General features: G+C 43.2%; 2 protein-coding genes across 4 annotated transcripts; both read right to left on the bottom strand.

The window, feature by feature from the left end:
* On the bottom strand, positions 1-25601 carry LOC131594738 (uncharacterized). Of its 3 annotated transcripts, none has more exons than XR_009281479.1 (4): positions 25433-25601; positions 19409-21403; positions 11387-19152; positions 1-10209 (listed from the first exon to the last, which is right to left on the bottom strand). XR_009281479.1 is itself a non-coding variant. In XM_058866940.1 (3 exons), the coding sequence occupies exons 2-3, from the start codon at positions 21343-21345 to the stop codon at positions 15681-15683; spliced, it is 5409 nt and encodes a 1802-aa protein (XP_058722923.1). In that variant the 5' UTR covers positions 21346-21403; positions 25433-25601; the 3' UTR covers positions 1-15680. The 3 variants fall into 3 exon arrangements, 1 of the variants encoding a protein (XP_058722923.1); XR_009281480.1 differs by having other exon boundaries at positions 1-9942; XM_058866940.1 differs by having other exon boundaries at positions 1-19152.
* Positions 21435-25723, bottom strand: LOC131594739 (uncharacterized). Its single transcript, XM_058866941.1, has 2 exons — positions 25601-25723; positions 21435-25498 (listed from the first exon to the last, which is right to left on the bottom strand). Exon 2 carries the CDS (start codon positions 23443-23445, stop codon positions 21817-21819), a length of 1629 nt encoding a protein of 542 aa, XP_058722924.1. The 5' UTR covers positions 23446-25498; positions 25601-25723; the 3' UTR covers positions 21435-21816.
* Positions 25724-25999: the final 276 nt, after the last annotated feature.

Below are 25999 nucleotides of genomic sequence, written 5' to 3'. Positions count from 1 at the left end.
TCGAATATTAGAGAGTATAAGTCCCTTTCCTTTTCTTTGTACAGTTTTTCTTTAAACAAAAAACGTTTTTCAAAACAAAACTTTCAAAGCTTTTCAAAACGACGAAACCTCGCGTTCTTTAACAAAACAATCAACCATGTTTTATAAAATAAAACATGGGCCTCCACATAGGTATAAGTCCCATTCCTGTACATGAAATTAGGTATTTCATTGTACACACACCTTTTTGTATATATCTCGTTCAATTTGTTTTTTAACTTCGAATAACTAATCAAAAAATGAAGGTTTTTCTTGAAATCTTCCCAAAAATACCATGGGCCTCCATGTAGGTATAAGTCCCAAGCCCCTTTGTAAATGCCTGTTTACATAGCTTTTGAATAAACTCAAGTGGGTCTCTCCCCGAGTATAAGTCCCGATCCCCCGTGTTTACAAATGGATCATGCTTACAAGTATATTTCCTTCATAAACTCCATTATATACACACACTTTGTCATATATATGTATAATTGTTCATATTTGTTCATGTACTTGTTCATATTTTCTCGTACTTGTTCATATTTGTGATTGTGTTATATATATGCTTGTTCAACTTAGTACAACACTAGGTTCCCCATAGCCTCCTATTGGGCTTCGTGCAAAGAATCTCCCTAGTTTAGGTTAGGACATAGAGTATGGTTTCCCGGTGAAATCGCTCTAAGAGCTCAAACCAACTATACCATGCCTCCTCTTGGGCTTCGTACAAACGACTTGTCCCTCCCATAGCCTCCTCTTGGGCTTACAATGCAAGGACCCTGGATTGTCCCTCCCATAGCCTCCTCTTGGGCTTACAATGCAAGGACCCTCGGATAGCCTCCTCTTGGGCTTCGTACAAGGACCCACGGGCTTCTTATAAGCATCCCCAATATCCAAATCAAATACCCTAGGAGATTAGACATTTTTCATCTCTATGATAGGAGTATCTCTTCTATATCATCACAAACAATCAATCAATCAATCAATCAACTAAACTTTTTTGCCACAAGGCTGGCTAATCAATCAAACCTTTTTGCCACCATACTGGCTGATTAATCAAAGTTTTTGTCACAAGGCTGACTTCATTGAAACTTTTGCCACAAGGCTGGCTGATTAATCAAAACTTTTTGTCACAAGGCTGACTTCATTGAAAGTTTTTGCCACAAGGCTGGCTAAAAAACATCTTTATCATTCTAAGCACCATAAGTGGCATGGCCCAGGGCTTATAATGAAAAGATTTTCAAACAAAATCAAACAGATGTATGTGATGATATAGATTAGATACATCGAACATTTAGATGACATTTGTCTCTTTTCCTTTGCTTCCACTAGCATAAGTGAGAACTACGATTGCTCTGACTTTCTCAACATCCCTTTGAGAATACGTAGGCACAAGGTCGTATCCTTGGCGAGCAAAACTTCTCCCTCAAACCATTCAAACCTTAGCACCCGTAGACCCCGAGCTACAGATGCTCTGATTCCCTCTAAGGGATATGTATGCAGAGGATCGCGATGATCTTTGCGAGCATAATCAAACAAACACCTTAGGTCCCACCTATTTCACAAGAACCTCTCAATAACATGGAATGAAAAACATAGAAAAGAAACCTATAGAGTACTATAGATACGTTGGGTGCTAAAACGTTCCCTTCGTATAACCAACCCTCTTACCCAAAGATCTCTCCCCCACTTTTAAGGTTATTGCAGCTTTTTTCCTTTTTCTACTTTGGAAACAATAAAAAGTTTGGTCGGAACAAAAGAAAAATCATTTTTTTGAGCACTCGAGCCCAAAGAAGGCATCAGGTGTCTCATCCCGAAAAAGGATACGATTTTTCCCCGCGACAGAAAAATGGCGACTTCGCTGGGGACCATCTTTTTATTGTTTCCAAAGGAAGGGTTAATTCTATTTTCTATATTTTTCATTTCATTTTTTGTTACATGTGTGGTTCTGGTTCTGTTACTTGTGTGGTTCTGTTACAAGTGATACATTATGGACAAATCCTAACCCGGATTAAGTACACATAGGAATTAGGTGGAGGGTATAGTCATGTACAGGCGTACGTGAGAATCCTTCCGCTCAGTGGAGGTTCCTTGTTGGTAATATATGTTTAGCATGTTTCGTAGCGAAGACATTATTACTTTCATTGAACTGTAGAAGCTGAGTTGGCCGTAGAACCCCAACCCATCCTGGCCTTATTAGGTTGTGGTGCAGAAACTATTCAGGTGAAGACTTGGATTAGTTGTCATGCGGAGAACCACACTCAGACGAGTTTTTCTTGAGAATATTGCTGGCTCACAAGTTTAATTGTGCAAACCGGTAATATCCGAAAGAAAAATGTAGACTCTGACGTATCAGTAGAACATGTTGTGCAGGTGATTAACTAGAACTATCCCATTTTTGGTTCTCTGACCTCATGCTCGTGACGCTGGACCTTTGAACCTATGTGTACCATGTTTGTTACCATGTTTGTGTACCATGTTTGTAGTACCATGTTTGCGTTACCATGTTTGCGCTACCATGTTTGCTTTACCATGTTTGAATATGTGGCATCCATGCATCCATGCATTCATACATTCATTAAAAAACCCATCTTTTTTCCATAAAAACATGATTTTTCCAAAAAAATTTAGAGAATTTTCCTTGCAAACATTATAGGATTAAGTTATGGAAGGGGTAAAAAGGTATACCAAAAAGTACGGTTTCAAAGCACCTGATGTGGAAAAACTAAGAGAGTTAGCATCTTCTGTACAAGATCCTCCCGATTTTAGGAAAAGTTATGGAAAGCTTTTGCCTATCCTGAACACTCATGTTGATGAAGGACTTCTCAAGACTCTGGTTCAGTTCTATGATCCCATCTACCGGTGTTTTACCTTTCCAGACTACCAGTTGGTACCGACCTTGGAAGAATATGCCAATCTTTTGGGTATTCCTGTGTCTGACAAAATACCCTTCAATGGTTTGGAAGCCATTCCTAAGTCACACGTCATTGCAGCAAGTATCCACTTGAAGAAGTCTGAAGTAGAGAGTAATTGGACTACCAAAGGAAACCTCCCGGGTTTAACTTCACACTTCTTAATAAAGAAAGCCTTTGATTTCATCGAAACTAGTAGCATGATAGCTTTTGAAGCTATACTAGCCTTGCTCATCTATGGGTTAGTTCTGTTTCCCAACGTCGACAACTTTGTCGATATCAACGCCATAAAGATCTTTCTGATTGGAAATCCTGTTCCGACTTTACTTGGTGACATGTATTTCTCTGTCCATCATAGGAATCGCCAAGGCGGTGGAATCATTGTATGTTGTGCACCATTGTTGTTCAAATGGATTGTTTCACACTTACCTGAGTCTCCTATTTTCACGGAAAACCGAGAAGGCTTACGTTGGCCTCAAAGACTTATGTCTCTTACTAATAATGATATTCATTGGTATACCTTGGCTCGCTGTGGTACAGAAACCATTGACAGTTGCGGACAATTCGCCAACGTACCCCTCATTGGTACACAAGGAGGAATTAACTACAACCCGGTCCTAGCCCGACGACAACTCGGGTATGCAAATTCAACTAAACCCATTGGTCCCTCAGTGGAAGGCTACTTCTACCGAGAAGGGGATAATCCTCAAAGGTTGAAAGCAAGAATGGTGAGAGCTTGGTACGACGTCCGATGGAAAGAAAAAGGTGAGGCAAGAAATTGCATTGCCATGGACGCCTACACCTACTGGGTAAAGAAAAGAGCAAAAGAGTTCCAAATGCCTTATGCTTATGAAAAACCCATGTTTCCTGCAGTGTCTCAACGACCCAACATTCCCACTATGGAGGAATACCAAGACACTTTGGCTAAGATGAGGGTAGAAAAAGACGCTTGGGAAGAAAAGTTTCGTAGAACTGATGTGGAAAATAGAAAGTTGAAGAAAAGAGTGAAAGATCACGAAGAAACTCTCTATTATCAAGATGGATGGCTCATGAGCAAAGATGAGAGGATTCGTCAGAAAGACGCTGCAATCAAGAGGTACATCAAAGAAAGCAAGAAGAATATCGAAGGCTCAACAAGCAACGCTCCGACTCCTGATGATTGGAAGAATGTTGTTGACAAACTGAGGACCGAAAAGGCCAAATTGAAAGCTTACTATGGGAAAGAAATCATGAAGCTCAAGCTGCACAATGCATTTGGTTCTTCGTCTGATGAAGATGCTTAGGATTGTTTAGCTTTTTATTTATCATTTGCTTCTGTAAGGAGCTATGCTCCAATGTTGTAACATTTCCCATTATTTCAATAAAAGAATAGTTTGTGTTCAAATGTTTGCAAGGAAATAATATTAAAAATATTTGGAAAAATCATAAATTTCTTTTTGCATACATCATTCTGCATATCGAGTCTGTTGTATAGAGTCTCATCTTTTGGATCTTTCTCCAATAGATTGTCAAGCTGTCGCGTCTCAAAGTTTCTCGACCGCGCTCGCAATCAGATCACAGATACAATACTCGTTCAAGCAGAAGAAGAGTAATGGAACACTCTGAACAAGAGAATATTGAGCTTCGTGGTACAGTGACCACCCTTCAGGAAAAGTTGGAAAGTCTCACTACTCTGGTTGACTCCTTAATGGACGCACAGAATCAGCCGCCGCCACCAAACAGTCAAGCAACAGTGACATCTGAAGTCACTACTCCAGTTTCTACAGTTGCATTCAGCATTCCATCTTTCTCCATGCCAGAAGGTTGGGGCCCGCCTTTCAGCTTTGGTGCAGGTTTTCGCCATAATTTCTCTGGGGTTCAAACAACCACAACTGAAGCGCCCGCTGCACAAAGTTCACTGTCCACTCCAAGTCAGGGGGTAACTTTTTCCCAAATCACTATGGCACTTTCTCAACCCACTATGACGGTTCCGACCCCTACGGTTCACACTGTTCCTTATGGTGGCAATGAGATTTATCATGATCAGGATGATAGCATAAATCAGCGTAATCTTGTGGGAGATCTCCAAGAGCAGTTTAACAAGATGCAGCTGGAAGTTAAAGCTATCCGTGGAAAAGATTTGTTTGGAAAGAATGCCCAAGAACTATGTTTGGTTCCCAGTGTACAAATACCTGCTAAATTCAAGGTCCCTGACTTTGAGAAGTACAAAGGTAGTTCTTGTCCACAAAGCCATCTTGTGATGTATGCTAGAAAGATGTCTACTTATGCAGATAATCATCAGTTGCTTATCCATTACTTTCAAGACAGTTTGACTGGTGCCGCACTGAAGTGGTACACAGGCTTGGATAGCACTAATATTCGAACATTCAATGACCTAGGTGAGGCCTTTGTCCGAAAATACAAGTATAACTCGGATATGGCTCCAGACAGAGATCAGCTTCGATCCATGGCTCAGAAAGACCATGAAGCTTTCAAAGAGTATGCCCAACGATGGAGAGAAACTGCTGCTCAGATTAATCCACCGTTAAAAGAGAAAGATATGACAAAGATCTTCTTGAATACTCTTGGCCCGTTTTATTATGAACGCATGATTGCTAGTGCTCCAAGTGATTTCACCGAAATGGTAAACATGGGGATGCGTCTAGAAGAAGGGGTCTGAACCGGACGTCTAACTAAAGAAGGTGGATCTTCAAGCGGAACCAAAAAGTTCGGAAGTGGTTTCCCAAAGAAGAAGGAACAAAGTATTGACATGGTATCCCAAGGGAGGCCAAGAGGAAATGTCAATCGTCAACGACAGGTAGCTGCTATTGCACCAGCCATTAATACAGCACCGAATCCGGGATTTACCCCGCAGTTTCAATAACAACAGGCTCAACAGTTTAACAATAATCAGAATCGTGTACAAAGAGCTCCACAGTTTGATCCGATTCCAATGACCTACACAGAATTGTACCCTGCTTTGATTGAAAGACGTCTTGTTCAAACTAAAGCACCACCACCCATACCTGAGAAACTCCCATGGTGGTACAAAGCTGAGGTCTCATGCCCTTATCATCAAGGAGCACCTAGCCATGATCTTGAGCATTGCATAGCCTTGAAATATGAAGTTCAGAGGTTGGTTAGATCTAATCTCCTCTCTTTCAGAAATTTGAACCCAAATGTGCAAGCAAATCCGCTGCCCAATCATGGAGGGCATGTTGTAAACATGGTGTATGGATGTCCTGGTCCATACCGAGTCTATAATATCAATTTCTCAAGAGCAGATTTGGTACAAATGCACGCTACTCTCTGTCAAGGGAAGAATTTTCGCCAGCATCACTACGGTTCCTGTAGCATATGTTGTGTAGATCCTCACGGATGTTCGATTGTGAGAAGAGATCTCCAAGTTCTGTTGGATAATGGTACTATTTAGATCTACAGAAATAGGAATGAAGATGAAGTTAACATGATAGGATGTTATCCGCATGAGCTTTTAGTCTCAGATATCAACTCGGAAATGCCTAAAGTTAACGTCATCGTTCCTTATTTCAACATGCCTGAGCGCATAGAAGTTACCTACAACAAGCCAAAGGTTCCTATTGCTCCTTTGATCATTTGTCTACCTGGACCTGTTCCCTATGACTCTGACAAGGCAGTTCCATACAACTACAATGCTACAATGATAAAGAATGGACAAGAAGTTCCTTTACCTACTCTTTCATCTGTCGTGAACATCGCTGATGTAAGTCGAGTAACAAGAAGTGGACGTGTGTATACTCCACTACCTCCGAAGCAGCCTGTTGCTCCTGCTACCGGACAAAATCCTATCAATACACCAGTGGGAAATCCCGAGGAAACTCCTGTCAGTAATACAAACACTGATGTTGGTCAATCCAGTGGAACCAATGTCAATCCTGACTTTGACGAAATTTTGAAGCTTATCAAAAGAAGTGAATACAAAATTGTGGATCAGCTTATGCAGACTCCTTCAAAGATCTCAATACTTTCATTGCTTTTAAACTCAGAAGCCCGCAGGGAAGCCCTGATGAGAGTTTTGGATCAAGCTTTTGTAGATCATGATGTGACTGTTGACCATTTTGATGGGATAATAGCCAACATAACTGCTTGCAACAATTTAAGCTTCTGTGATGAAGAACTCCCCGAGGAGGGCAAAAATCACAATCTTGCTTTGCACATTTCTATGAACTGTCAGTCAGACTCTTTGTCTAATGTGTTGGTAGACACCGGATCTTCCTTGAATGTGATGCCAAAGACGACTCTTGCTCGCTTGTCTTACCAAGGAATGCCTATGAAGTTCAGTGGTGTAGTAGTCAAAGCATTTGATGGTTCGCGAAAATCTGTTATCGGCGAAGTCAACCTTCCCATGACAATTGGTCCACATACATTTCAAATCACCTTCCAGGTCATGGACATTCAAGCTGCTTATAGCTGTCTGTTAGGACGACCATGGATCCATGAAGCAGGGGCAGTGACTTCTACGCTCCATCAAAAGTTAAAATTTGTAACAAATGGAAAATTGGTAACGATAAGTGGAGAACAAGCCTTAATGGTGAGTCATTTATCCAATTTCTCTTTCATTGGTGCTGATGATATGGAAGGAACTCAGTTCCAAGGTCTCTCTTTAGAAGACGAATCTTCCAAAAAGAAAGCGTCAATCTCTTCTTACAAAGAGGCGGTAAAAGTAGTGAAAGATGGAACTACCACTGGCTGGGGGCAAGTTGTGATCCCGACCAAGAATGAAACTAGAGCAGGACTCGGATGTTCACCAACATTCTCAAACTGTACCAAGAAGGATGAAACCCTTCGTCCGATCAAAGAAACATTCATTAGTGGAGGATTCCTTAACCCAATTCCTCAAGAGGTTAATGTCCTTATCGAAGAATGCATCGAAGAAGGTCTCTCCGATACTGAAGAAGAATGGAAATGTTATCTCAATGACTCAGGATACATATCTCAGGAAGAACCATATCCTCCTTCAGAGAAATCCAAAGGCAAAGAAACTGAGCCTGTTCCTGCAGAAATTTGGGACACCTTGGGACAACCAAGTGGCAAATATGATTATATGGTGAAATATACTGCACCTGAAAGTTCAAAGATTGCGATTGAAGATATCCAACCAACTGGATGGGGGAGATTCCTTTGAATATAGTAGTCAACCAGAAGAGGCTTATCAGCCCTGTCAATTTTCTCAGCAGCCTGAAATTACTGAAGATTTCAGCTTCAACGCATCTACCAAGATTTATAATCCTGAAGATGGTTATTATCACATAAATGCCATTTTTGAAGATGAAGGGGAAGATGGTCCCTCAGTTGACTCGGAAAGTGTCTCTGACAATGAGTCTCTTCATCCTGAAGACTGGGAAATACATCCTGAAAATTCTGAAGATTGTGACTCATCATATGCTCTTCAAGAACTAGAAGAAGACCGTTTCAACTCTACAAAGAACAAGGGTGACAAACCAGGACCTTCAAATCCTGCTCGACCAGCGGTCAATGTCAATACTGAAGACAATTCTGGAGAGAATTTTCCTGAATACATAATACACAGAGGAGTTCGTTGCTACTGGAAAGCTGTCGACGTTCCGAATGTTGTTCGCCGCTCAAAGTAATCACCTCGCTGTTATTTTGACCTCCTGCTTGGCCCAAAGCAGAGAGATGTTTTATAGGGCTTTGCTTTTAAATGTTCCGCCCAAATAACTTTGTGTATAGGGCTTTGTTTTAAAAGTTTCCCTCTTTGTCCTTGTCGCTACCGCGAAAATTAACAGAGTCGCCACTAACATATTTATCCTGAAAAGGAAGGGAATGCCAGCAAACCACAAAACAAAACAACGGTCTCACGACCAGAGAAGAGGGTAAGGGAGTCGGTTACGCGAGGGGAAGGTGCTAGCACCCCTCGCGCCCATCGTACTCGATGGTATCCACGCCTGTGTCTAAATCTATGGGTGTGTAAGCAAACTACGCTAATCTGGACTAAAATGAATGCAGAATGTAGGGAAAAGAAAGGATTGTGCTCGCACGGGCCCTACCCCGCTGCCTACGTATCTGTTTTGCAGAATCAGAGCTACCGTAGCTCGGCTAACTAATTTCTGTTTGTTTTGTGTTTTTTAGGTGAACAAGTTACATTCACACTCCGCTGCTCGACCTTTGGAGGCTTACGCTTGGGAATGGAGCGGAAATAACAAGCTCTTAAGAAAAGAAAATCAAAGAGTGTGGTTTGTGTTTTAAAGGATGCATGAGGAAGACCTAAGCTAAGGGGAAAGCTTGCTACCTAATGTTATCATACAAAGGGTATCAGTCTAAACTAAACTAAACAACCTACGGGGGAAAAGCGAATGCAAACAATATAGCACACAAACGAGCATCCACTCGTGAAGCAAACAAACCAAAGGCACTGGCCAAATGGTAGAAAGGCGGTCCCGCCATAGCCAAGGGGAGCAGCTCAACCCAAGTCAACCAAGCATCAGACCTCGCGAAAATGATCGGGCCATAGACAAGAAGGCGGACCCCTCTCAGCAACCAAGCCGTCACGGATCGTAAAGGAAAACGGTGCGTGCGTACACCGAGCATCAACGTCGAGCGACGCGAGCTATAAGAAAGGCGGGGGTCCGATTGCATGAACCCTTTACCTGACATACTCGATAACAAGATCTTTTGCACGTTCAAAAGCAAGCGACGCGAGGCGTGCGCATAATGAACAGACTCGATGAGACTAGGCGGGGGTTGATTACGAACCCTTGACCGCATGCCTTCCATGAGGACTTAACGGAGTGCCATATAGGACTTATTACACCGTGACTCCCTGCCGCAAAGCACAAATATAAACACACCAACAAAAACAGAGCCTCTTTCGAGGGCTTGGCCAGATGCATGTCTAAGTCCTACTTCTCATGTTAAAGGATGATGCGAGAAAGCGGTAAAGTGCGGGAAAAGTAAAATGAAACGGAATCAATACCAAACGGATGATGATCCGTAAACTAAGGAGAAACGAAGCGAAGAAACTAAGTATCCCGCGAGCGAGCTAGCAAAGCAAAAGCAAATAGTCAGCACACCGATTCAGCACACCGATTAGCCATAAAGCACACAAATGTCGACTCGTATGTCGAGCACAATCACAATGCACCTGCAAGAGGAACAAGCAAACCAAACAAGCAGACATAAAGTAATACAGGCGTGTCTCCAGGGTGAGAGCACGACACGAGTAAATGAGATAGAATTGTATTCCGCAATTGAAGCGGAACACTCAAGCAATGAGTATCAATCGGTGACCGTCCAAATGCCTTGCACACTAGCACACAGGTTAGAGATAACAAACATCGCAATCGGAATTGCGTTATTATCATAAAGCGAAAAGAAACGGACAAGTAATGTAAATATGAAATGGACAATGAAACATCAAAGAGAAATCAAACATGAATGATCTACAAATTAATGAAAACAAAGTATCTAGCTAGATAGTACATCTCATAAGCTTTCCGACGATATAAGGAACGGGCAAATCGGAACTACGAGTGAAAAGTTACGCAAGATAGAAGTTAGCAAAGAAAAACACAAAAATTATACTCAGGAACCGGTTCCCACCTAGGGACAACCCGGTTCCCCATACAAAAAGTCAGAGGCTGAAACTGGGAACCGGTTCCCACCTAGGGACAACCCGGTTCCTGGTACAAAACACAGAGAAAGGTCAAAATAGCAAGCTGGGAACCGGTTCCCACCTAGGGACAACCCGGTTCCCCATACAAAAAACCAGAGAGCACAAAAATTAGCAAGCCAGGAACCGGTTCCCACCTAGGGACAACCCGGTTCCCCATACAAAAACACAGAGAACACAACCTTTAGACAGCTGGGAACCGGTTCCCACCTAGGGACAACTCGGTTCCTGGCGTGAAAACACAGAAAATTAGCAATTTTGGATTGAGTGGGAACCGGTTCCCGCCTGGGACAACCCGGTTCCTGGCGTGTAAAAACAGATTTTTAAGCATTTTAAAGGCCTTGGAGCCATTCGCACTCAATCCAAAACGTACCAATTAAGCGCAAGCAAACATCAACAACACAATTTACATGCGTCCACACATCAAATGATCCTCATGTCGACAATTATGCTAAGTGCGACGCGTCAAATAAAGCAAATATCGAGCAAAAGTGCGTCACATGCATTTATACAAACACGTTGAGTACATCGCAAGCAACACAAACTATCAACAACAATTATGCACACAAAGTCAACAACAAATCACGGATCCGAACACGAACAACACAATTCATTATCAACGGATATCAATCATATTCAATCAACATCAAATCCGATCACAATTTACATGAACACGATCAACTCGGACAAGAATACGTAAATTCACCGATCAATCATTATCAATCATCCATTAATCAAGAACAAAGAGTAGATCTAGATTTGAATTCACATATAATCAACAAATAAGCAATTAATTCAATGGTTCAAGGCTTACCGAATGAAGATCTAACCGAAGCACGAATGCGAACACACGAACACGACACGAACGCGATACGAACTCGAAAGCGAATCCGGAGGGAGAAGGAGAGGGGGGCGCGCAAGATCAAGGAGAGGAAGGAGGAGAATTCGAACTTCGGATTTTGATTTCTTCAATCCATGTTCTTGATCTTGATGAAATTTGATGAGAATTGATGAAAGTTTTATGTAATTTGTGGTTTTGATTCAAGAGAATTGAGAGAGAATTGAGAGAATGTGTTTGTGAAGAATTGGTGAGTTGAAATTATGAGAATCCCCCCCTGATTTGTGAAGAGCAAAATGTTTATATATTGTCAACGCGAAATGTCCAAATTGCCCTCGGTTCGTCTCATTTTGGCTCGCTTTTAAGGAAACTCGGTTCGGCTCGGAATTCCGGAACGAAACCACCGTCCACTTGGAGATGACTAAAATTGTGACCCGCCGCCGCGAGAATCACCTCAATCCGATAAGCGATGAAGAATGTACGCCGGTTTGAATGACGAGAAACGTCGATTCATCTGGCGCGACTATGCGAAATTTTGTGAGTACCGCTCAAAGAACTCGATAAAACCTTATCTTCGGCTCAAAATCTGAACAGGCATGTGTGACGAAGAATCGAAGCTAACGAAATTTCTGAGAGAATGCCGCCGGAATGGACTTCATACGATAAAAATCGAAGAAGTTATGAATTTTCGAACTCGGCGCGACATACTCGAAAACACACTTTTTACCGAAACAACGCGACGATCTTTAAAATTCTGGGAATTTTCCATGCATATTTGGCCTTCGGTCCGAACATATGAAATCTTGGTAATGATGCCACGGAGCTTCAGTTAAATTTTCAAGCGAATCCGGCGAGCGGATTAGGAGATATGAATTTTCCGAGGCGCAAAACCCTACATTCAGCACTATTTCTCACTATGAAACCTCAAGTAATCTGCCAGTTTGAAGACCTTCCTTAAAGAATTGGCTCCCGAGCCGAACACGAAAGTTGTAGATCTTGTCGAAACAATGGGGACAACGCGGGAATTTAACTCATATCACCTTCCAGATAGTATTTATGAATTTTCTCGTACTTTCACCGTTTAAACCATTCTTTCACACTTTAACCTCTTAAACCCATGAAACTCTTTATTATTTTCCTTTCATTTTTGAATGACGAAATAAACGTCATCATTAACTTATAGCTCCAATAAAGAGGGCAAATTTTGGGGTGCAACAGCTGCCCCTATTCAAACTTCTTGAACCTGACGAGTGAGAAACGAAAGTTTCGAACCGTTGAGGTGGAAGGAGATTGAATACCAGGATGAACTCGAAAATTTGCGCTCTTGATCAATAGAAGATTCCATCTCGTAATAAGAGGGAATGTACCACCCCGCGAGCAGGGGAAAAAACTTCAATTGATTTGGATAATAAATATGCTCCAACTTGTGAAAAAGGAGGAACGGGCACCCACAGGCAGGGGAAAACACTTCAAATGATCTGGGCATCAAGAGAAGGAACATCTCGACTGATCTGAGTATCAGGCGTTGCAGATGTCTCCGAACATGCATCGGGATAGATGTCTTAAGTCGATCTGGGAATCGAGGGAGATACGCCGGTTGATCTGGACATCAACGGGTAATAGTTATCTCTGATCTGGGAATCTGGGCAGACATCTCTTCTGATGCAATTAAATCATCAGGTAGATATTCCAACTAATCTGGGAATTAGCGGCTAGCTCCTTCGTAAGACCACGGGGATCCGGAGGCGGTTCCTTCAACTGAACGGGAAATCAGGATAGGAACAATATCTCTTCCGAACTGTGTACGCCGGGGAAAGAATGCCTTTAAACTGATCTAGACATGATGCCAGAAAATAAGTAGGACAATCTTCATCTGAAAGACAAAGTCGATCAGGCAAACATCTCCATCTGATCTGATGATATCAGTGGCTTGCTCCTTCGTAAGATCACGGGAGATCCGGAGGCGGTTCCTTCAACTAATCTGAAACTGGATATTAGGATAGGAACGGATGTTTCTTCCGAACTGTGTACGCCGGGTAAAGAAAACGTCCTCAACTGATAGTAGGGTATCAGGACTGGGCAAACGAGTTTCTTCTTCTGAACGAACTAAATCGTCAGGGAGTAGATATTTCCAACTGATCTGATGCATCAGAGGGCTTGCTCCTTCGGAAGATCTTGGGAGATCCGGAGGCGGTTCCTTCAACTGAAAGTCTGATTTATCAGGAATAGGAACAAATATCTTCCACCGATCTGGGGACATCGGGAATAGGAATGTCTTTGAACTGATCTGAACTGCGTCAGAAAATAAGTAGAACAATCCTCTTCTGCATGACAAAGCATCAGGATAAGCGCCTGTAACGACTAGGCGAATATTGCTCTCCGGGGAGCATTTGTATCTTCATAACTTTCCTGCAGAAAGAAACGGATATGATATGATTTATGCATGATGTATGTATGAATGTGTTATGGAGTAGCATTCCGAGAATGGAAATGCTACACGCCTAGAGAATGCAATGCGAATGATGCATGATTCAGACGCTGCTTGGGGAAACAGCGGAGGAGCACTGATTTGCTGAAGAAGTCTTGGAGAGAGCATGGAACTCTGTGGGGAGAACAAGACGAGTGACCAGAAGTCACAAACTGCGAGCTGGCAAAGATGGATCAGAAATCTGCTGGAGACGATCAAATCTGGATGCGAGCTCTGCTTGGGGAATGAATCCTGCTTGAGGATAAGAGCATCCCACTGAACTTGGGGAATATTCTGGCGAACCTTGCTGGAGAAGCCAATCTTCAACACACTGGGGATGTGGAGATAAGAGCAAGCCATGAAGATAACTCTGGTGAGGAGTGACAGACTTGCTAGGGGATAAAGTATTCCGCTGGGGAAATCCTCGAAGGATGCAGATTCTGCTGAGGATGCATGCAAACCTCTGCTGAAGAGAGAACTCAGTGGGGAGATGAACACTTCTGCAACGCAAGCTGCTGAGGATATGAGAGATCCACTGGGAATAAGGAACTTGACATAAGAACCTTCGTTAAGACCATTCCACTGGGAAATAGGATGACTCTCCTGGGGAGAACAGGTCAACCTGTTAGGGAGAGAAAACCCTCTACTGGGGAAAATGAGGCATTCAGGCAAGGAACCTCATTAAAAGCTTGCTGGAGAATCAGACACCATTCTATCATGACTCAACTGGGGAGAAAGCGTTCTGCCGGGAATACGGCTTCTGGAGCATAGTGAATGCGTTAGGCTGTACTTTGCTGAGGATGTGAGAATCCCTCATTAGGAAGCACTCGGCTGGGGAGTGAGAATCTCTCATGATTAAGTCCGCCGATATGCTGATACGAAGCGCTTGCAAGCATGTACCTGTGAGACAAACAAATGCAAATGCCCCAGGATATAGCATGGTATCTTAGCCTGCCATCCCAGTTACACAAAACTTTGAAGTAGATTCAAAGGTTTCATTTCTAATCATGTATTGTAAAAGCAATGCAGTTTTCAAATGCAAAGTTTAACACAAACTCAGGACGTTTTATGCAAACAAAACAGTAAAAGAAAACAGCTTTTGAGATGAAAAGAAGTTTATTAAACATGCCCGAAAGAGGGCGAATACATTTCTGAAGCAGTTCCTAGTAAGAGGTAACCACAATTTATTGAGTACAAGAGAAATGGCAATGTGAAACGGATATCCATTGGTTTCGATCCCGCTATCACTTTTATAACTCCGACGTTCTCATCTCCTTGCTTTGGAAGACCGTACTCATTAGGATTGATCACTGCCCGATTTACAACTGATTGGTGACGTCACTGAACTTGTGGACCCGACAGGGTTTGAGAGTGCCTTTAGGGATTTGAGCTGCTAGGTGCAAACTCAAGAACACGGAGTCTTGCTTATCCCTCGGTCGGGAGCCCTAAACAAAGTGATTGGATGTTGCGCATGCTTTAGGGATTTGAGTTGCCAGGTGCAAACTCAAGAACACGGAGTCTTGCTTATCCCTCGGTCGGGAGCCCTAAGCATGTATGAAGAGTGATTGCCACGGTGGCATGCGAGATGTAGTCGTTCGCTTTTGTCCCTTTTTTGCCTAAGCCGCCCTTTCGGGTTTTCAACTTAGCGGGTATATTTGTTTTTTTTCATTCTTTTGCCTGATTCATTTTCTTTTTTTTTTCTTCCTTTTCCTTTCTTCTTTTTTTTTCTTTCTCCTTTTTTCTATTTTTTTTCTTCTTTCTTTCTTTTTTTCTTTTTTTTTCTTTTTTTTTTTTTTATCAGGTCTATGCGAAGTATTTTTTGACTACATCCGCGTTCACAGGGTGCGGAAAGTTCTCGCCATCCATAGTTGCAAGCATCATGGCGCCGCCAGAGAACACTTTCTGCACAACAAAGGGGCCTTCATACGTCGGAGTCCACTTGCCTCGTGGATCACCCTGAGGAAGGATGATTCTTTTGAGTACCAGGTCACCTGGTTTGTAGCTTTGGGGTCGCACTCGCTTGTCAAAAGCTTTTCTCATCTTCTTTTGGTACACTTGACCATGACCAATGGCCGCTAAACGCTTCTCATCAATGAGATTCAACTGATCCAATCGATTCTGCACCCATTCTGACTCGTCAAGCTCGACGTCTTTCATGATCCTCAGGGAAGGAATCTCAACTTCAACAGGCAATACCGCTTCCATACCATAAACAAGTGAGAAAGGAGTTGCCCCAGTCGATGTACGCACAGAGGTGCGATAACCATGCAAAGCGAAAGGGAGCATCTCGTGCCAATCTCGGTAGGTCACTACCATCTTCTGCACAATCTTCTTAATGTTTTTATTGGCCGCTTCAACAGCGCCATTCATCTTTGGACGATACGGAGAAGAATTGTGATGCTTGATCTTGAAGGACTCACAAAGCTCCTTCATCAACTTGTTATTGAGATTTGATCCATTATCAGTAATGATCTTCTCAGGAATCCCATAACGGCATATTATGTTGTGCTTGATAAAACGAGTAATCACTTGCTTGGTGACATTCGCATAAGATGCGGCTTCAACCCACTTGGTGAAGTAATCGATGGCAACCAAAATGAAGCGATGTCCATTAGAAGCAGTAGGCTTAATCTCTCCAATCATATCAATGCCCCACATTGCAAAAGGCCACGGAGAAGTCAAAACATTCAAAGGCACAGGCGGCACGTGCACTTTGTCAGCATAAATCTGGCACTTGTGACAAATTCTGACATGGTTATGACAATCAGTTTCCATAGTGGACCAATAGTAACCAGCCCTCAAGATCTTCTTAGCCATTGTATGCCCACTTGAATGGGTACCAAACTCACCTTCGTGCATTTCCTCTATGATTTTCGAAGCTTCTTCCTTCACAACACATCGGAGCAACACACCGTCATGATGCCTCTTGTACAACACCCCACCGTTGAGGTAAAACTTAGCTGCGAACCTTCTCAGAAACTTCTTATCAGTCACCGATGCTTCGGGAGGATACTCTTGAGTTTCGAGGAACTTTTTTATATCATGATACCAGGGATTTCCATCCAGTTCAACATCAGCCTCAAAGCAGAATGCCGGCTCATCCAACCTATTGATGGTGATGTTAGGCGCTTCATTGGCCCATTTCACTTTGAACATGGAAGCCAAAGTAGCGAGAGCATCAGCAAGATTGTTCTCTTCTCTAGAAATATGCTCGAATGTGATCTCATCAAAATACGGAATGAGTCTCATCACATGCTCTCTGTATGGAATCAAATTCTGATGGCGAGTTTCCCAATCTCCATTGATCTGGCTAATGACAAGATTGGAATCCCCATAAACCTTCAAGTACTTGATTCGCAAATCGATCGCAGCTTCGATGCCATAGATGCAAGCTTCATACTCAGCCATGTTATTAGTGCAATCAAAACAGATTCTGGCTGTAAACGGAATATGAAAACCTGATGGAGAAGTAATTACAGCTCCAACACCATTCCCGAGTGCATTAGAGGCACCATCGAACACGAGCGTCCATCGCGATCCTGGTTCGGGTCCTTCCTCCGGTCCGGGAATGTTACAATCTCTGATGTACAGAACATCCTCATCGGGGAATTCAAACTTCATCGGTTCATAATCTTCGACTGGCTGATGCGCAAGATAATCTGCCAACACACTACCTTTGATGGCTTTCTGAGTAGTATATTGGATGTCATATTCAGTCAAGATCATTTGCCACCTGGCTACTCTTCCGGAAAGAGCGGGCTTCTCAAAAACATACTTGATAGGATCCATCTTGGAAATCAACAAGGTGGTGTGAACCAACATATACTGCCTCAGCCGGCGAGCAGCCCACACCAAAGCACAGCAAGTTTTCTCGAGCAGTGAGTATCGGGATTCACAGTCGGTAAACTTTTTGCTAAGGTAGTATATTGCATGCTCTTTTCGGCCAGACTCGTCATGTTGACCCAGCACACATCCCATTGAATTTTCAAGAACTGTGAGGTACATAATCAAAGGCCTTCCTGGAACTGGAGGCATTAGTATCGGAGGTTCCTGCAGATACTCTTTCACTTTTTCAAATGCTCTTTGACAATCATTATTCCACCTGGCCGTCTGATCTTTTCTTAGTAACTTGAAAATTGGTTCACAAGTGGCCGTAAGATGAGAGATGAATCTAGCAATGTAGTTCAATCTCCCTAAGAAACCACGAACCTCTTTTTCTGTTCTCGGCTCAGGCATCTCTTGTATAGCTTTTATTTTTGCAGGGTCGACCTCAATACCTTTTCCACTGACAACAAAGCCCAACAACTTTCCGGATCGCACTCCGAAAGTGCATTTGTTTGGATTCAACCTCAGTCTGAATTCCCGAAGCCTTTCAAACAACTTCTGCAAATGGACCAAGTGCTCTTCTTCAGTGTGAGACTTTGCAATCATGTCGTCGACATACACTTCAATCTCTTTGTGAATCATGTCGTGAAAAAGAGTCACCATGGCACGCTGATACGTTGCCCCTGCGTTTTTCAACCCAAAAGGCATAACTTTATAGCAGAAAGTTCCCCACGGTGTGATAAACGTTGTTTTCTCCATGTCTTCTGGTGCCATCTTGATCTGATTGTACCCAGAGAAGCCATCCATGAAGGAAAACACTTTGAAAGGAGCAGTATTATCCACCAACACATCAATATGGGGAAGAGGAAAATCATCTTTCGGACTCGCCCTATTCAGATCTCTGTAATCAACACACATCCTGACCTTTCCGTCCTTCTTAGGTACAGGAACAATATTCGCAACCCACGGCGGGTAATTCACAACTTGCAGAAAGCCAGCATCAAACTGTTTCTCAACCTCTTTCTTAATTTTCTCAGACATATCTGGGCGAGTCCTTCGAAGCTTCTGCTTGACAGGAGGACTATCTTCCTTGAGAGGCAGGCGGTGTACCACAATATCTGTATCAAGACCAGGCATATCCTCATAGGACCAAACAAAGATATCCGCATACTCTTTCAACATAACAATAAGCCTCTGCTTCACACTATTCTCAAGCACAGCCCCTATCTTGACTTCTCGGACTTGCTCTTTAGTGCCAACATTTACCATCTCAATTTCCTCCTGATGCGGCTGAATCGCTTTCTTTTCTTCCTGTTTCAACAATCTGGCCAACTCATCGGGGAGATCACAATCTTCATAAGCTTCCTCCTCGGCTTGGTAGATCGGATTGTCAAAATCATAATAAGCAATAGCGGAACTGTTACCAATGGAATCCGTGGTAGTGGGACATCTGCATGATTGATGTTTTTATTTTAGTTTTATTTTTTATTAAGCTATGTGCAAGTGTGTGCAAAAACATTGCCATTTAAAGGAAAAAGTTGAAAAGAAAAACAAAGAGCAAAACATTTGGATGCAAAAAAAAACGTCCTTATTTTATGATTAATCTTTGAAAATGCGAACTGCATGGCCCTACAAATGATTCACTACGCCTTGGGCAGAGCGTAGGAATTATTGCATGATAAGAAAAGTAAAAACAAGGAATTTACTCCTGAGCTTGTGCCACTTGGATGACATCTTCAATCGTCCAGTTGCTAGGCATCTCTCCAGGAATACTTGGACGGATCCAGCTATCAAATTCACAATCACTATCCACCTCTTCGCCATTGACAATGGCATTAACCTGACCATCTTGAATGACACCCCCACTCACGAACTTGATCGGGTTGAGATCTTCCGGTATAGGCGCAAGCCTCTTGTTCAACTTTCGATAAAATTGCAAAGGACCCTCATTCGTCAATTTCTGAATCGTGCTCTTCAATTCATCACAGCCTTCAGGTTGAGTTTTACAATTCACACAATCAATTCCACAATCCGGGATTATTCCATTATCAATCAGATACTGCTTCGCGGATAGCAACGGCAAAGTCAAACGGCCCACATCAGACACTACACTCATACCTTCATTCTCAATAGCATTCACGCCCGAGTCTCCGTGAGTAGGTATCAGATTGTTGACAATATTAGGCGTCTGAGTAAACTGAATAACTTTCTGGTCCAACAAGTCTTGTACTTTGTTCTTCAATGCAATACACCTCTCTGTATCATGACCAGCGGCACCTGAGTGGAAAGCACATCGTGCGTTTGCATTGTAATTCGGAGATTGTGTGTCCGGAGCATTCGGAGCATCTCTCAAAGTAATCTTCTCAATCTTAAGCAAATGTTGCAGCACCTGAGCATAGGTCATAGGAATCGGATCAATCTTTCTGTGAGGCCTAGTCCTGGGAGGATAACGATCATTACCGGAACGTTGTCCATGTTGATGTTGTTGTTGTTGCTGCGGCACTGGGATCATGACAGCATTAACCTGTGAATTGCTTCTCCCCGAACCCCTCCTTCCATATATGGCATCCGCATTACCTTCCTTCCTTCTGGCATAACCCTCAGCTTGCTTCTTACCACTAGCAGAATTAGAAGAAGCTCCCAACTGAATTTTCCCCATCTTTAGACCCATCTCAACACGTTCGCCATATCTCACCATTTCAGAAAAGTTGGCTGAAGCACTACAGGCCAAGTAATAGTGTCCAGACAAAGTACTGGTGAACATGTCAATCATCTCACGCTCAGTCATCGGTGGCTGAACTCTTGCGGCTAACTCGCGCCATTTCTGCGCGTACTCTTTGAAAGATTCTTTAGATCCTTGAACCAAACTCTGCAACTGAGTTCGATTAGGCGCCATGTCAACATTGTACTGATAGTGCTTAATGAAAGCCTCCACAAGATCTCTCCAAGAATGAATATGAGTGCGTTCGAGTTGAACATACCACTCCAAGGAAGCCCCAGCCAAGCTATCCTGGAAGAAATGCATTAGAAAACCCTCATCCTCCGAATAAACTGACATCTTGCGATAGTATGCTTTGACATGAGTCATGGGACAAGTCGCTCCATTGTACTTGTCAAAAGATGGCACTTTGAATTTCGGTGGAATCCTCACACCAGGAACCAGTCCCAAGTCATTGATATCCAGGCCTAACACCCCTTTGCCTTCGACAGCTCTGAGACGTTCTTCAATCAGACGATACCTCTCAGCTTCTTCAGGTGCACCATCAGCACTATGCCTCGATACCTGGTCAAAGTTCTCAACATTGAAATCCAAATTATCACGGTTCTGATTATCTCTCCTTCCCAACAGACGAGACGGAGGTGGAGGTGGAAACCCATGATTCTGATTGAAAGGATTATAGTGCCCTCCCAAGCGGTCAAACTCATTCGGATCGTGATGATCATCAATCCTGCCAGACACATCGTCAAACAGCCTCGAATGTCCTCCATTCTCAACCCTTCTGGAATTCTCAACGAGAACTCGCAAGTCATCCTGCCCCTTGGTCACATTAGTCAATGCTTCCATAAACTGCGCCATCTGCGCATTCATCTGCTCTGTCAATTGAGCTCTCATCTCAGCCATCTGTTCCTGAATCTGTTCCATCTGTCTTCTCTGATTGCTCCTAGTCGGATACGAGTGATTAGCCGTCTTAGAACTCCTTCTGGTAACAAAACAGTGAGACATAAGATATAAGCCCTGCAAAAATCTGCAAATATATGACATGTATGATATATGAATGATATGCATGAAATGTTTGTCAACTTTCAGGTATCCAAGAGTTCATCCCACTTTCAGATAGGACATAGCAACCCTGATACTGAATATATTTGAACAGCAATCCACACACGAGAATAATTCGTCAAACTGAGCATATTTCATTCAAACATAACTGAGAATTTGAGTTCATACAGATAAAACACATAATCGTGTCACAAAGTGCTCATAAGGCATACAAAAGAAAATCCAGAACATCAAAATGCGACCCCATCCAACAATCCTGGACATGGGCGACAAACATCAGGAATACACATCAAACCAAAACCCTAGACCAAACAAATCCAAACCACAGCAGTATTAGGATCGTCTGACAACAGAATGAGCTCCTCCATCTCCTCTCCGCTGGGACCGGAGGGTTGCAAGCTCTTCTTCAAGTCGAGCTGACTTGGCTTCCTCTTCCATCAATTGTTTTTCTGAGTCCTGCATCCTTCTCTTGCTATTGCTTTCGGACCTTCGCAACTTCGCACATTCCTGCTGTTTTCGGTACAAGCTTTCTTCCATCAAGTCATGAGATCGCCTTTGGGCACGCGTCATGCTTGAACCTTCACCTTGCGCATGCTTGAGCTTACGAGCCAATTCCGCCTTTTCGCGATCTTGAAAATACCTCTCCAAGCCAACCTCATTGTCCTTTGCTCTTAGTTTGATGTTGTCTGCTTCAGTTTGCATATAGAGTTCAGCCGCAACGGTATCAGATAAAACCACGGGAGGTTGCTCATACAATGGATATGACCTCGCAAATGGCAACAACAGATTTGCCACTCTTGCTTCAACCCACTTTCGGTAAGGACCCATGGCAATAGGAACTTTCTTGCTCAAAGTATTCTGATCTCTTTTGTGAACTTTGGTCCAAGCATACGCTATCTTCTCTAGCTCCAGGGGATCTTCACCATCAGCAAAGTACACTGATTCAGATGCTTCTACATCATCCTGAGCCCTTTCCATTGCATATCCCAATTGACGATAAGCGAGTGTGGGGTTGTAACTAATGCAACCTTTGGTTCCCATGAGAGGAACGTTGGGATATCGACCGCAACTAGTGATAATGCTCCAAACCTTCCCCACACAATAGTTCCACCTGATATCATAAGATGTGAGGTTAACAATCCTATCTGACCACTTAAGAGAACTCTTCTTGAGCACAAAAGGTCCTCTCACCGGCAAATGCAACATGAACCACTGATACAACAACGGAAGACAAGAACCAACAACATATCCTCCCTTCTTACCTCTCGAATGGATCGAAAAATAAGCGTCCGCAAGCAACGTTGGCACGGGGTTTTTGTTCATAAAGACACAAATCGCCGCCAAACTCACAAAGTTTTCTCTTGAAGGGAATAAAACAATACCATAAATCATGATAGCAAGCAAACGACTAAAATCAACCCACTGCTCCTTCTTCGCCGCATCCTCAGCCCTACTGATCAAAAAGCAAAGGTAGAAACCAGAAACACCGCCCGATGACTTCCAATTTCTTTCCACCTCCTTTATACCCATGTGAAGAGCTTCAGCTATTTTTTCAAATCTCACAACCTCGGGAACTCGAATGAAAGGTACATCATCAGTGATTCGGATGTTGAGTATGTAAGAAAACTCCTCGAGTGTTGGCACCAGTTGATAGTCCTGAAACGTAAAACACCTCAACTGTGGATCATAGAACTGCAACAGGGTGATCAAAGCCATTGGATCGAAAGATGTCTTGAGGATGGAGAGCAAATTGCCATAGTCATGATTGAAGTCACGAAGAACCTCCCCTTCCAACCGAGAACTCAAACCAATCACCCCCGAAACATCAATATCCGGAATCTTATAAGCTCTGGTGTGCCTTGTACGCTCTTTGACAGTATCAGTGGGAATGTCCATCTTCAACTTGGGTGAACTCCTGAATATCCCTGAAAATATGACATGCAAATGCTTATTATTATACATTTTTTTTTTGCGTTTCTTTTGAAAATAAATATGCTATGATGCAAAGTGGTGGAACTTGTTGCCGCCCACCGGGCATTCTGGACTGCCGGTAACACACATAATACAGAGCCAAAGGTTCGGCCCCCAAATGGTATACCATACGGTACATAGAATGTCAACCCACGGAACCAACATCCATAGAACATTGATCATCACTCGAACAAGAACCATAGTACCCCACAAACAAGAACAACAGTACACTCGAACAGGAACAATGGTAACCCTCGAACAAGAACAGCGGTACACCACGAACAAGAACCGCGGTAACCCACGAACAAGAACCGAAGTCACCATCAATGTACCTGTTAAGCAATTATTGATTCCCGCCCCGCTCACGGGTAAATCTAGGCCAAGGTAGGTCGAAAAGCCAACAGAGGATCGAATGTAGGCGCTATCATACGATATTGCCTCATTCCACCAAGCTCTGCCCGTGGATACGTGATCAGATCAATCAGGCATACGCCCTCTGTCCGTCACGGCCACTCTAGTCCTAGTTCCTATGGTATCACTCATAGCCTGGGTATTGGGCCTTTTACCTCTTGAAACACCCACCCACAGATAGAAATCCAGACAGTCCAGAATATGATGCAGAAAAGTAAAAGCGCACATAGAATGCAATGCAAACAGATAAATATGCAAAGCGATAAAACACCCAATGATAAACACACAAGCGCTAGGATCGACTCGCTAGGTCCGGACCAGCAACAGGTCGAGACGTCCCCAGCAGAGTCGCCAGCTGTCGCTACCGCGAAAATTAACAGAGTCGCCACTAACATATTTATCCTGAAAAGGAAGGGAATGCCAGCAAACCACAAAACAAAACAACGGTCTCACGACCAGAGAAGAGGGTAAGGGAGTCGGTTACGCGAGGGGAAGGTGCTAGCACCCCTCGCGCCCATCGTACTCGATGGTATCCACGCCTGTGTCTAAATCTATGGGTGTGTAAGCAAACTACGCTAATCTGGACTAAAATGAATGCAGAATGTAGGGAAAAGAAAGGATTGTGCTCGCACGGGCCCTACCCCGCTGCCTACGTATCTGTTTTGCAGAATCAGAGCTACCGTAGCTCGGCTAACTAATTTCTGTTTGTTTTGTGTTTTTTAGGTGAACAAGTTACATTCACACTCCGCTGCTCGACCTTTGGAGGCTTACGCTTGGGAATGGAGCGGAAATAACAAGCTCTTAAGAAAAGAAAATCAAAGAGTGTGGTTTGTGTTTTAAAGGATGCATGAGGAAGACCTAAGCTAAGGGGAAAGCTTGCTACCTAATGTTATCATACAAAGGGTATCAGTCTAAACTAAACTAAACAACCTACGGGGGAAAAGCGAATGCAAACAATATAGCACACAAACGAGCATCCACTCGTGAAGCAAACAAACCAAAGGCACTGGCCAAATGGTAGAAAGGCGGTCCCGCCATAGCCAAGGGGAGCAGCTCAACCCAAGTCAACCAAGCATCAGACCTCGCGAAAATGATCGGGCCATAGACAAGAAGGCGGACCCCTCTCAGCAACCAAGCCGTCACGGATCGTAAAGGAAAACGGTGCGTGCGTACACCGAGCATCAACGTCGAGCGACGCGAGCTATAAGAAAGGCGGGGGTCCGATTGCATGAACCCTTTACCTGACATACTCGATAACAAGATCTTTTGCACGTTCAAAAGCAAGCGACGCGAGGCGTGCGCATAATGAACAGACTCGATGAGACTAGGCGGGGGTTGATTACGAACCCTTGACCGCATGCCTTCCATGAGGACTTAACGGAGTGCCATATAGGACTTATTACACCGTGACTCCCTGCCGCAAAGCACAAATATAAACACACCAACAAAAACAGAGCCTCTTTCGAGGGCTTGGCCAGATGCATGTCTAAGTCCTACTTCTCATGTTAAAGGATGATGCGAGAAAGCGGTAAAGTGCGGGAAAAGTAAAATGAAACGGAATCAATACCAAACGGATGATGATCCGTAAACTAAGGAGAAACGAAGCGAAGAAACTAAGTATCCCGCGAGCGAGCTAGCAAAGCAAAAGCAAATAGTCAGCACACCGATTCAGCACACCGATTAGCCATAAAGCACACAAATGTCGACTCGTATGTCGAGCACAATCACAATGCACCTGCAAGAGGAACAAGCAAACCAAACAAGCAGACATAAAGTAATACAGGCGTGTCTCCAGGGTGAGAGCACGACACGAGTAAATGAGATAGAATTGTATTCCGCAATTGAAGCGGAACACTCAAGCAATGAGTATCAATCGGTGACCGTCCAAATGCCTTGCACACTAGCACACAGGTTAGAGATAACAAACATCGCAATCGGAATTGCGTTATTATCATAAAGCGAAAAGAAACGGACAAGTAATGTAAATATGAAATGGACAATGAAACATCAAAGAGAAATCAAACATGAATGATCTACAAATTAATGAAAACAAAGTATCTAGCTAGATAGTACATCTCATAAGCTTTCCGACGATATAAGGAACGGGCAAATCGGAACTACGAGTGAAAAGTTA

This window comes from Vicia villosa, linkage group LG4 (assembly GCF_029867415.1).
Source record: "Vicia villosa cultivar HV-30 ecotype Madison, WI linkage group LG4, Vvil1.0, whole genome shotgun sequence".
In the NCBI taxonomy this organism is placed as follows: Eukaryota; Viridiplantae; Streptophyta; class Magnoliopsida; order Fabales; family Fabaceae; genus Vicia; species Vicia villosa.
The sequence above is the reverse complement of the archived record's forward strand: the minus strand, read 5'-3'. Positions and strand labels throughout refer to the sequence as shown.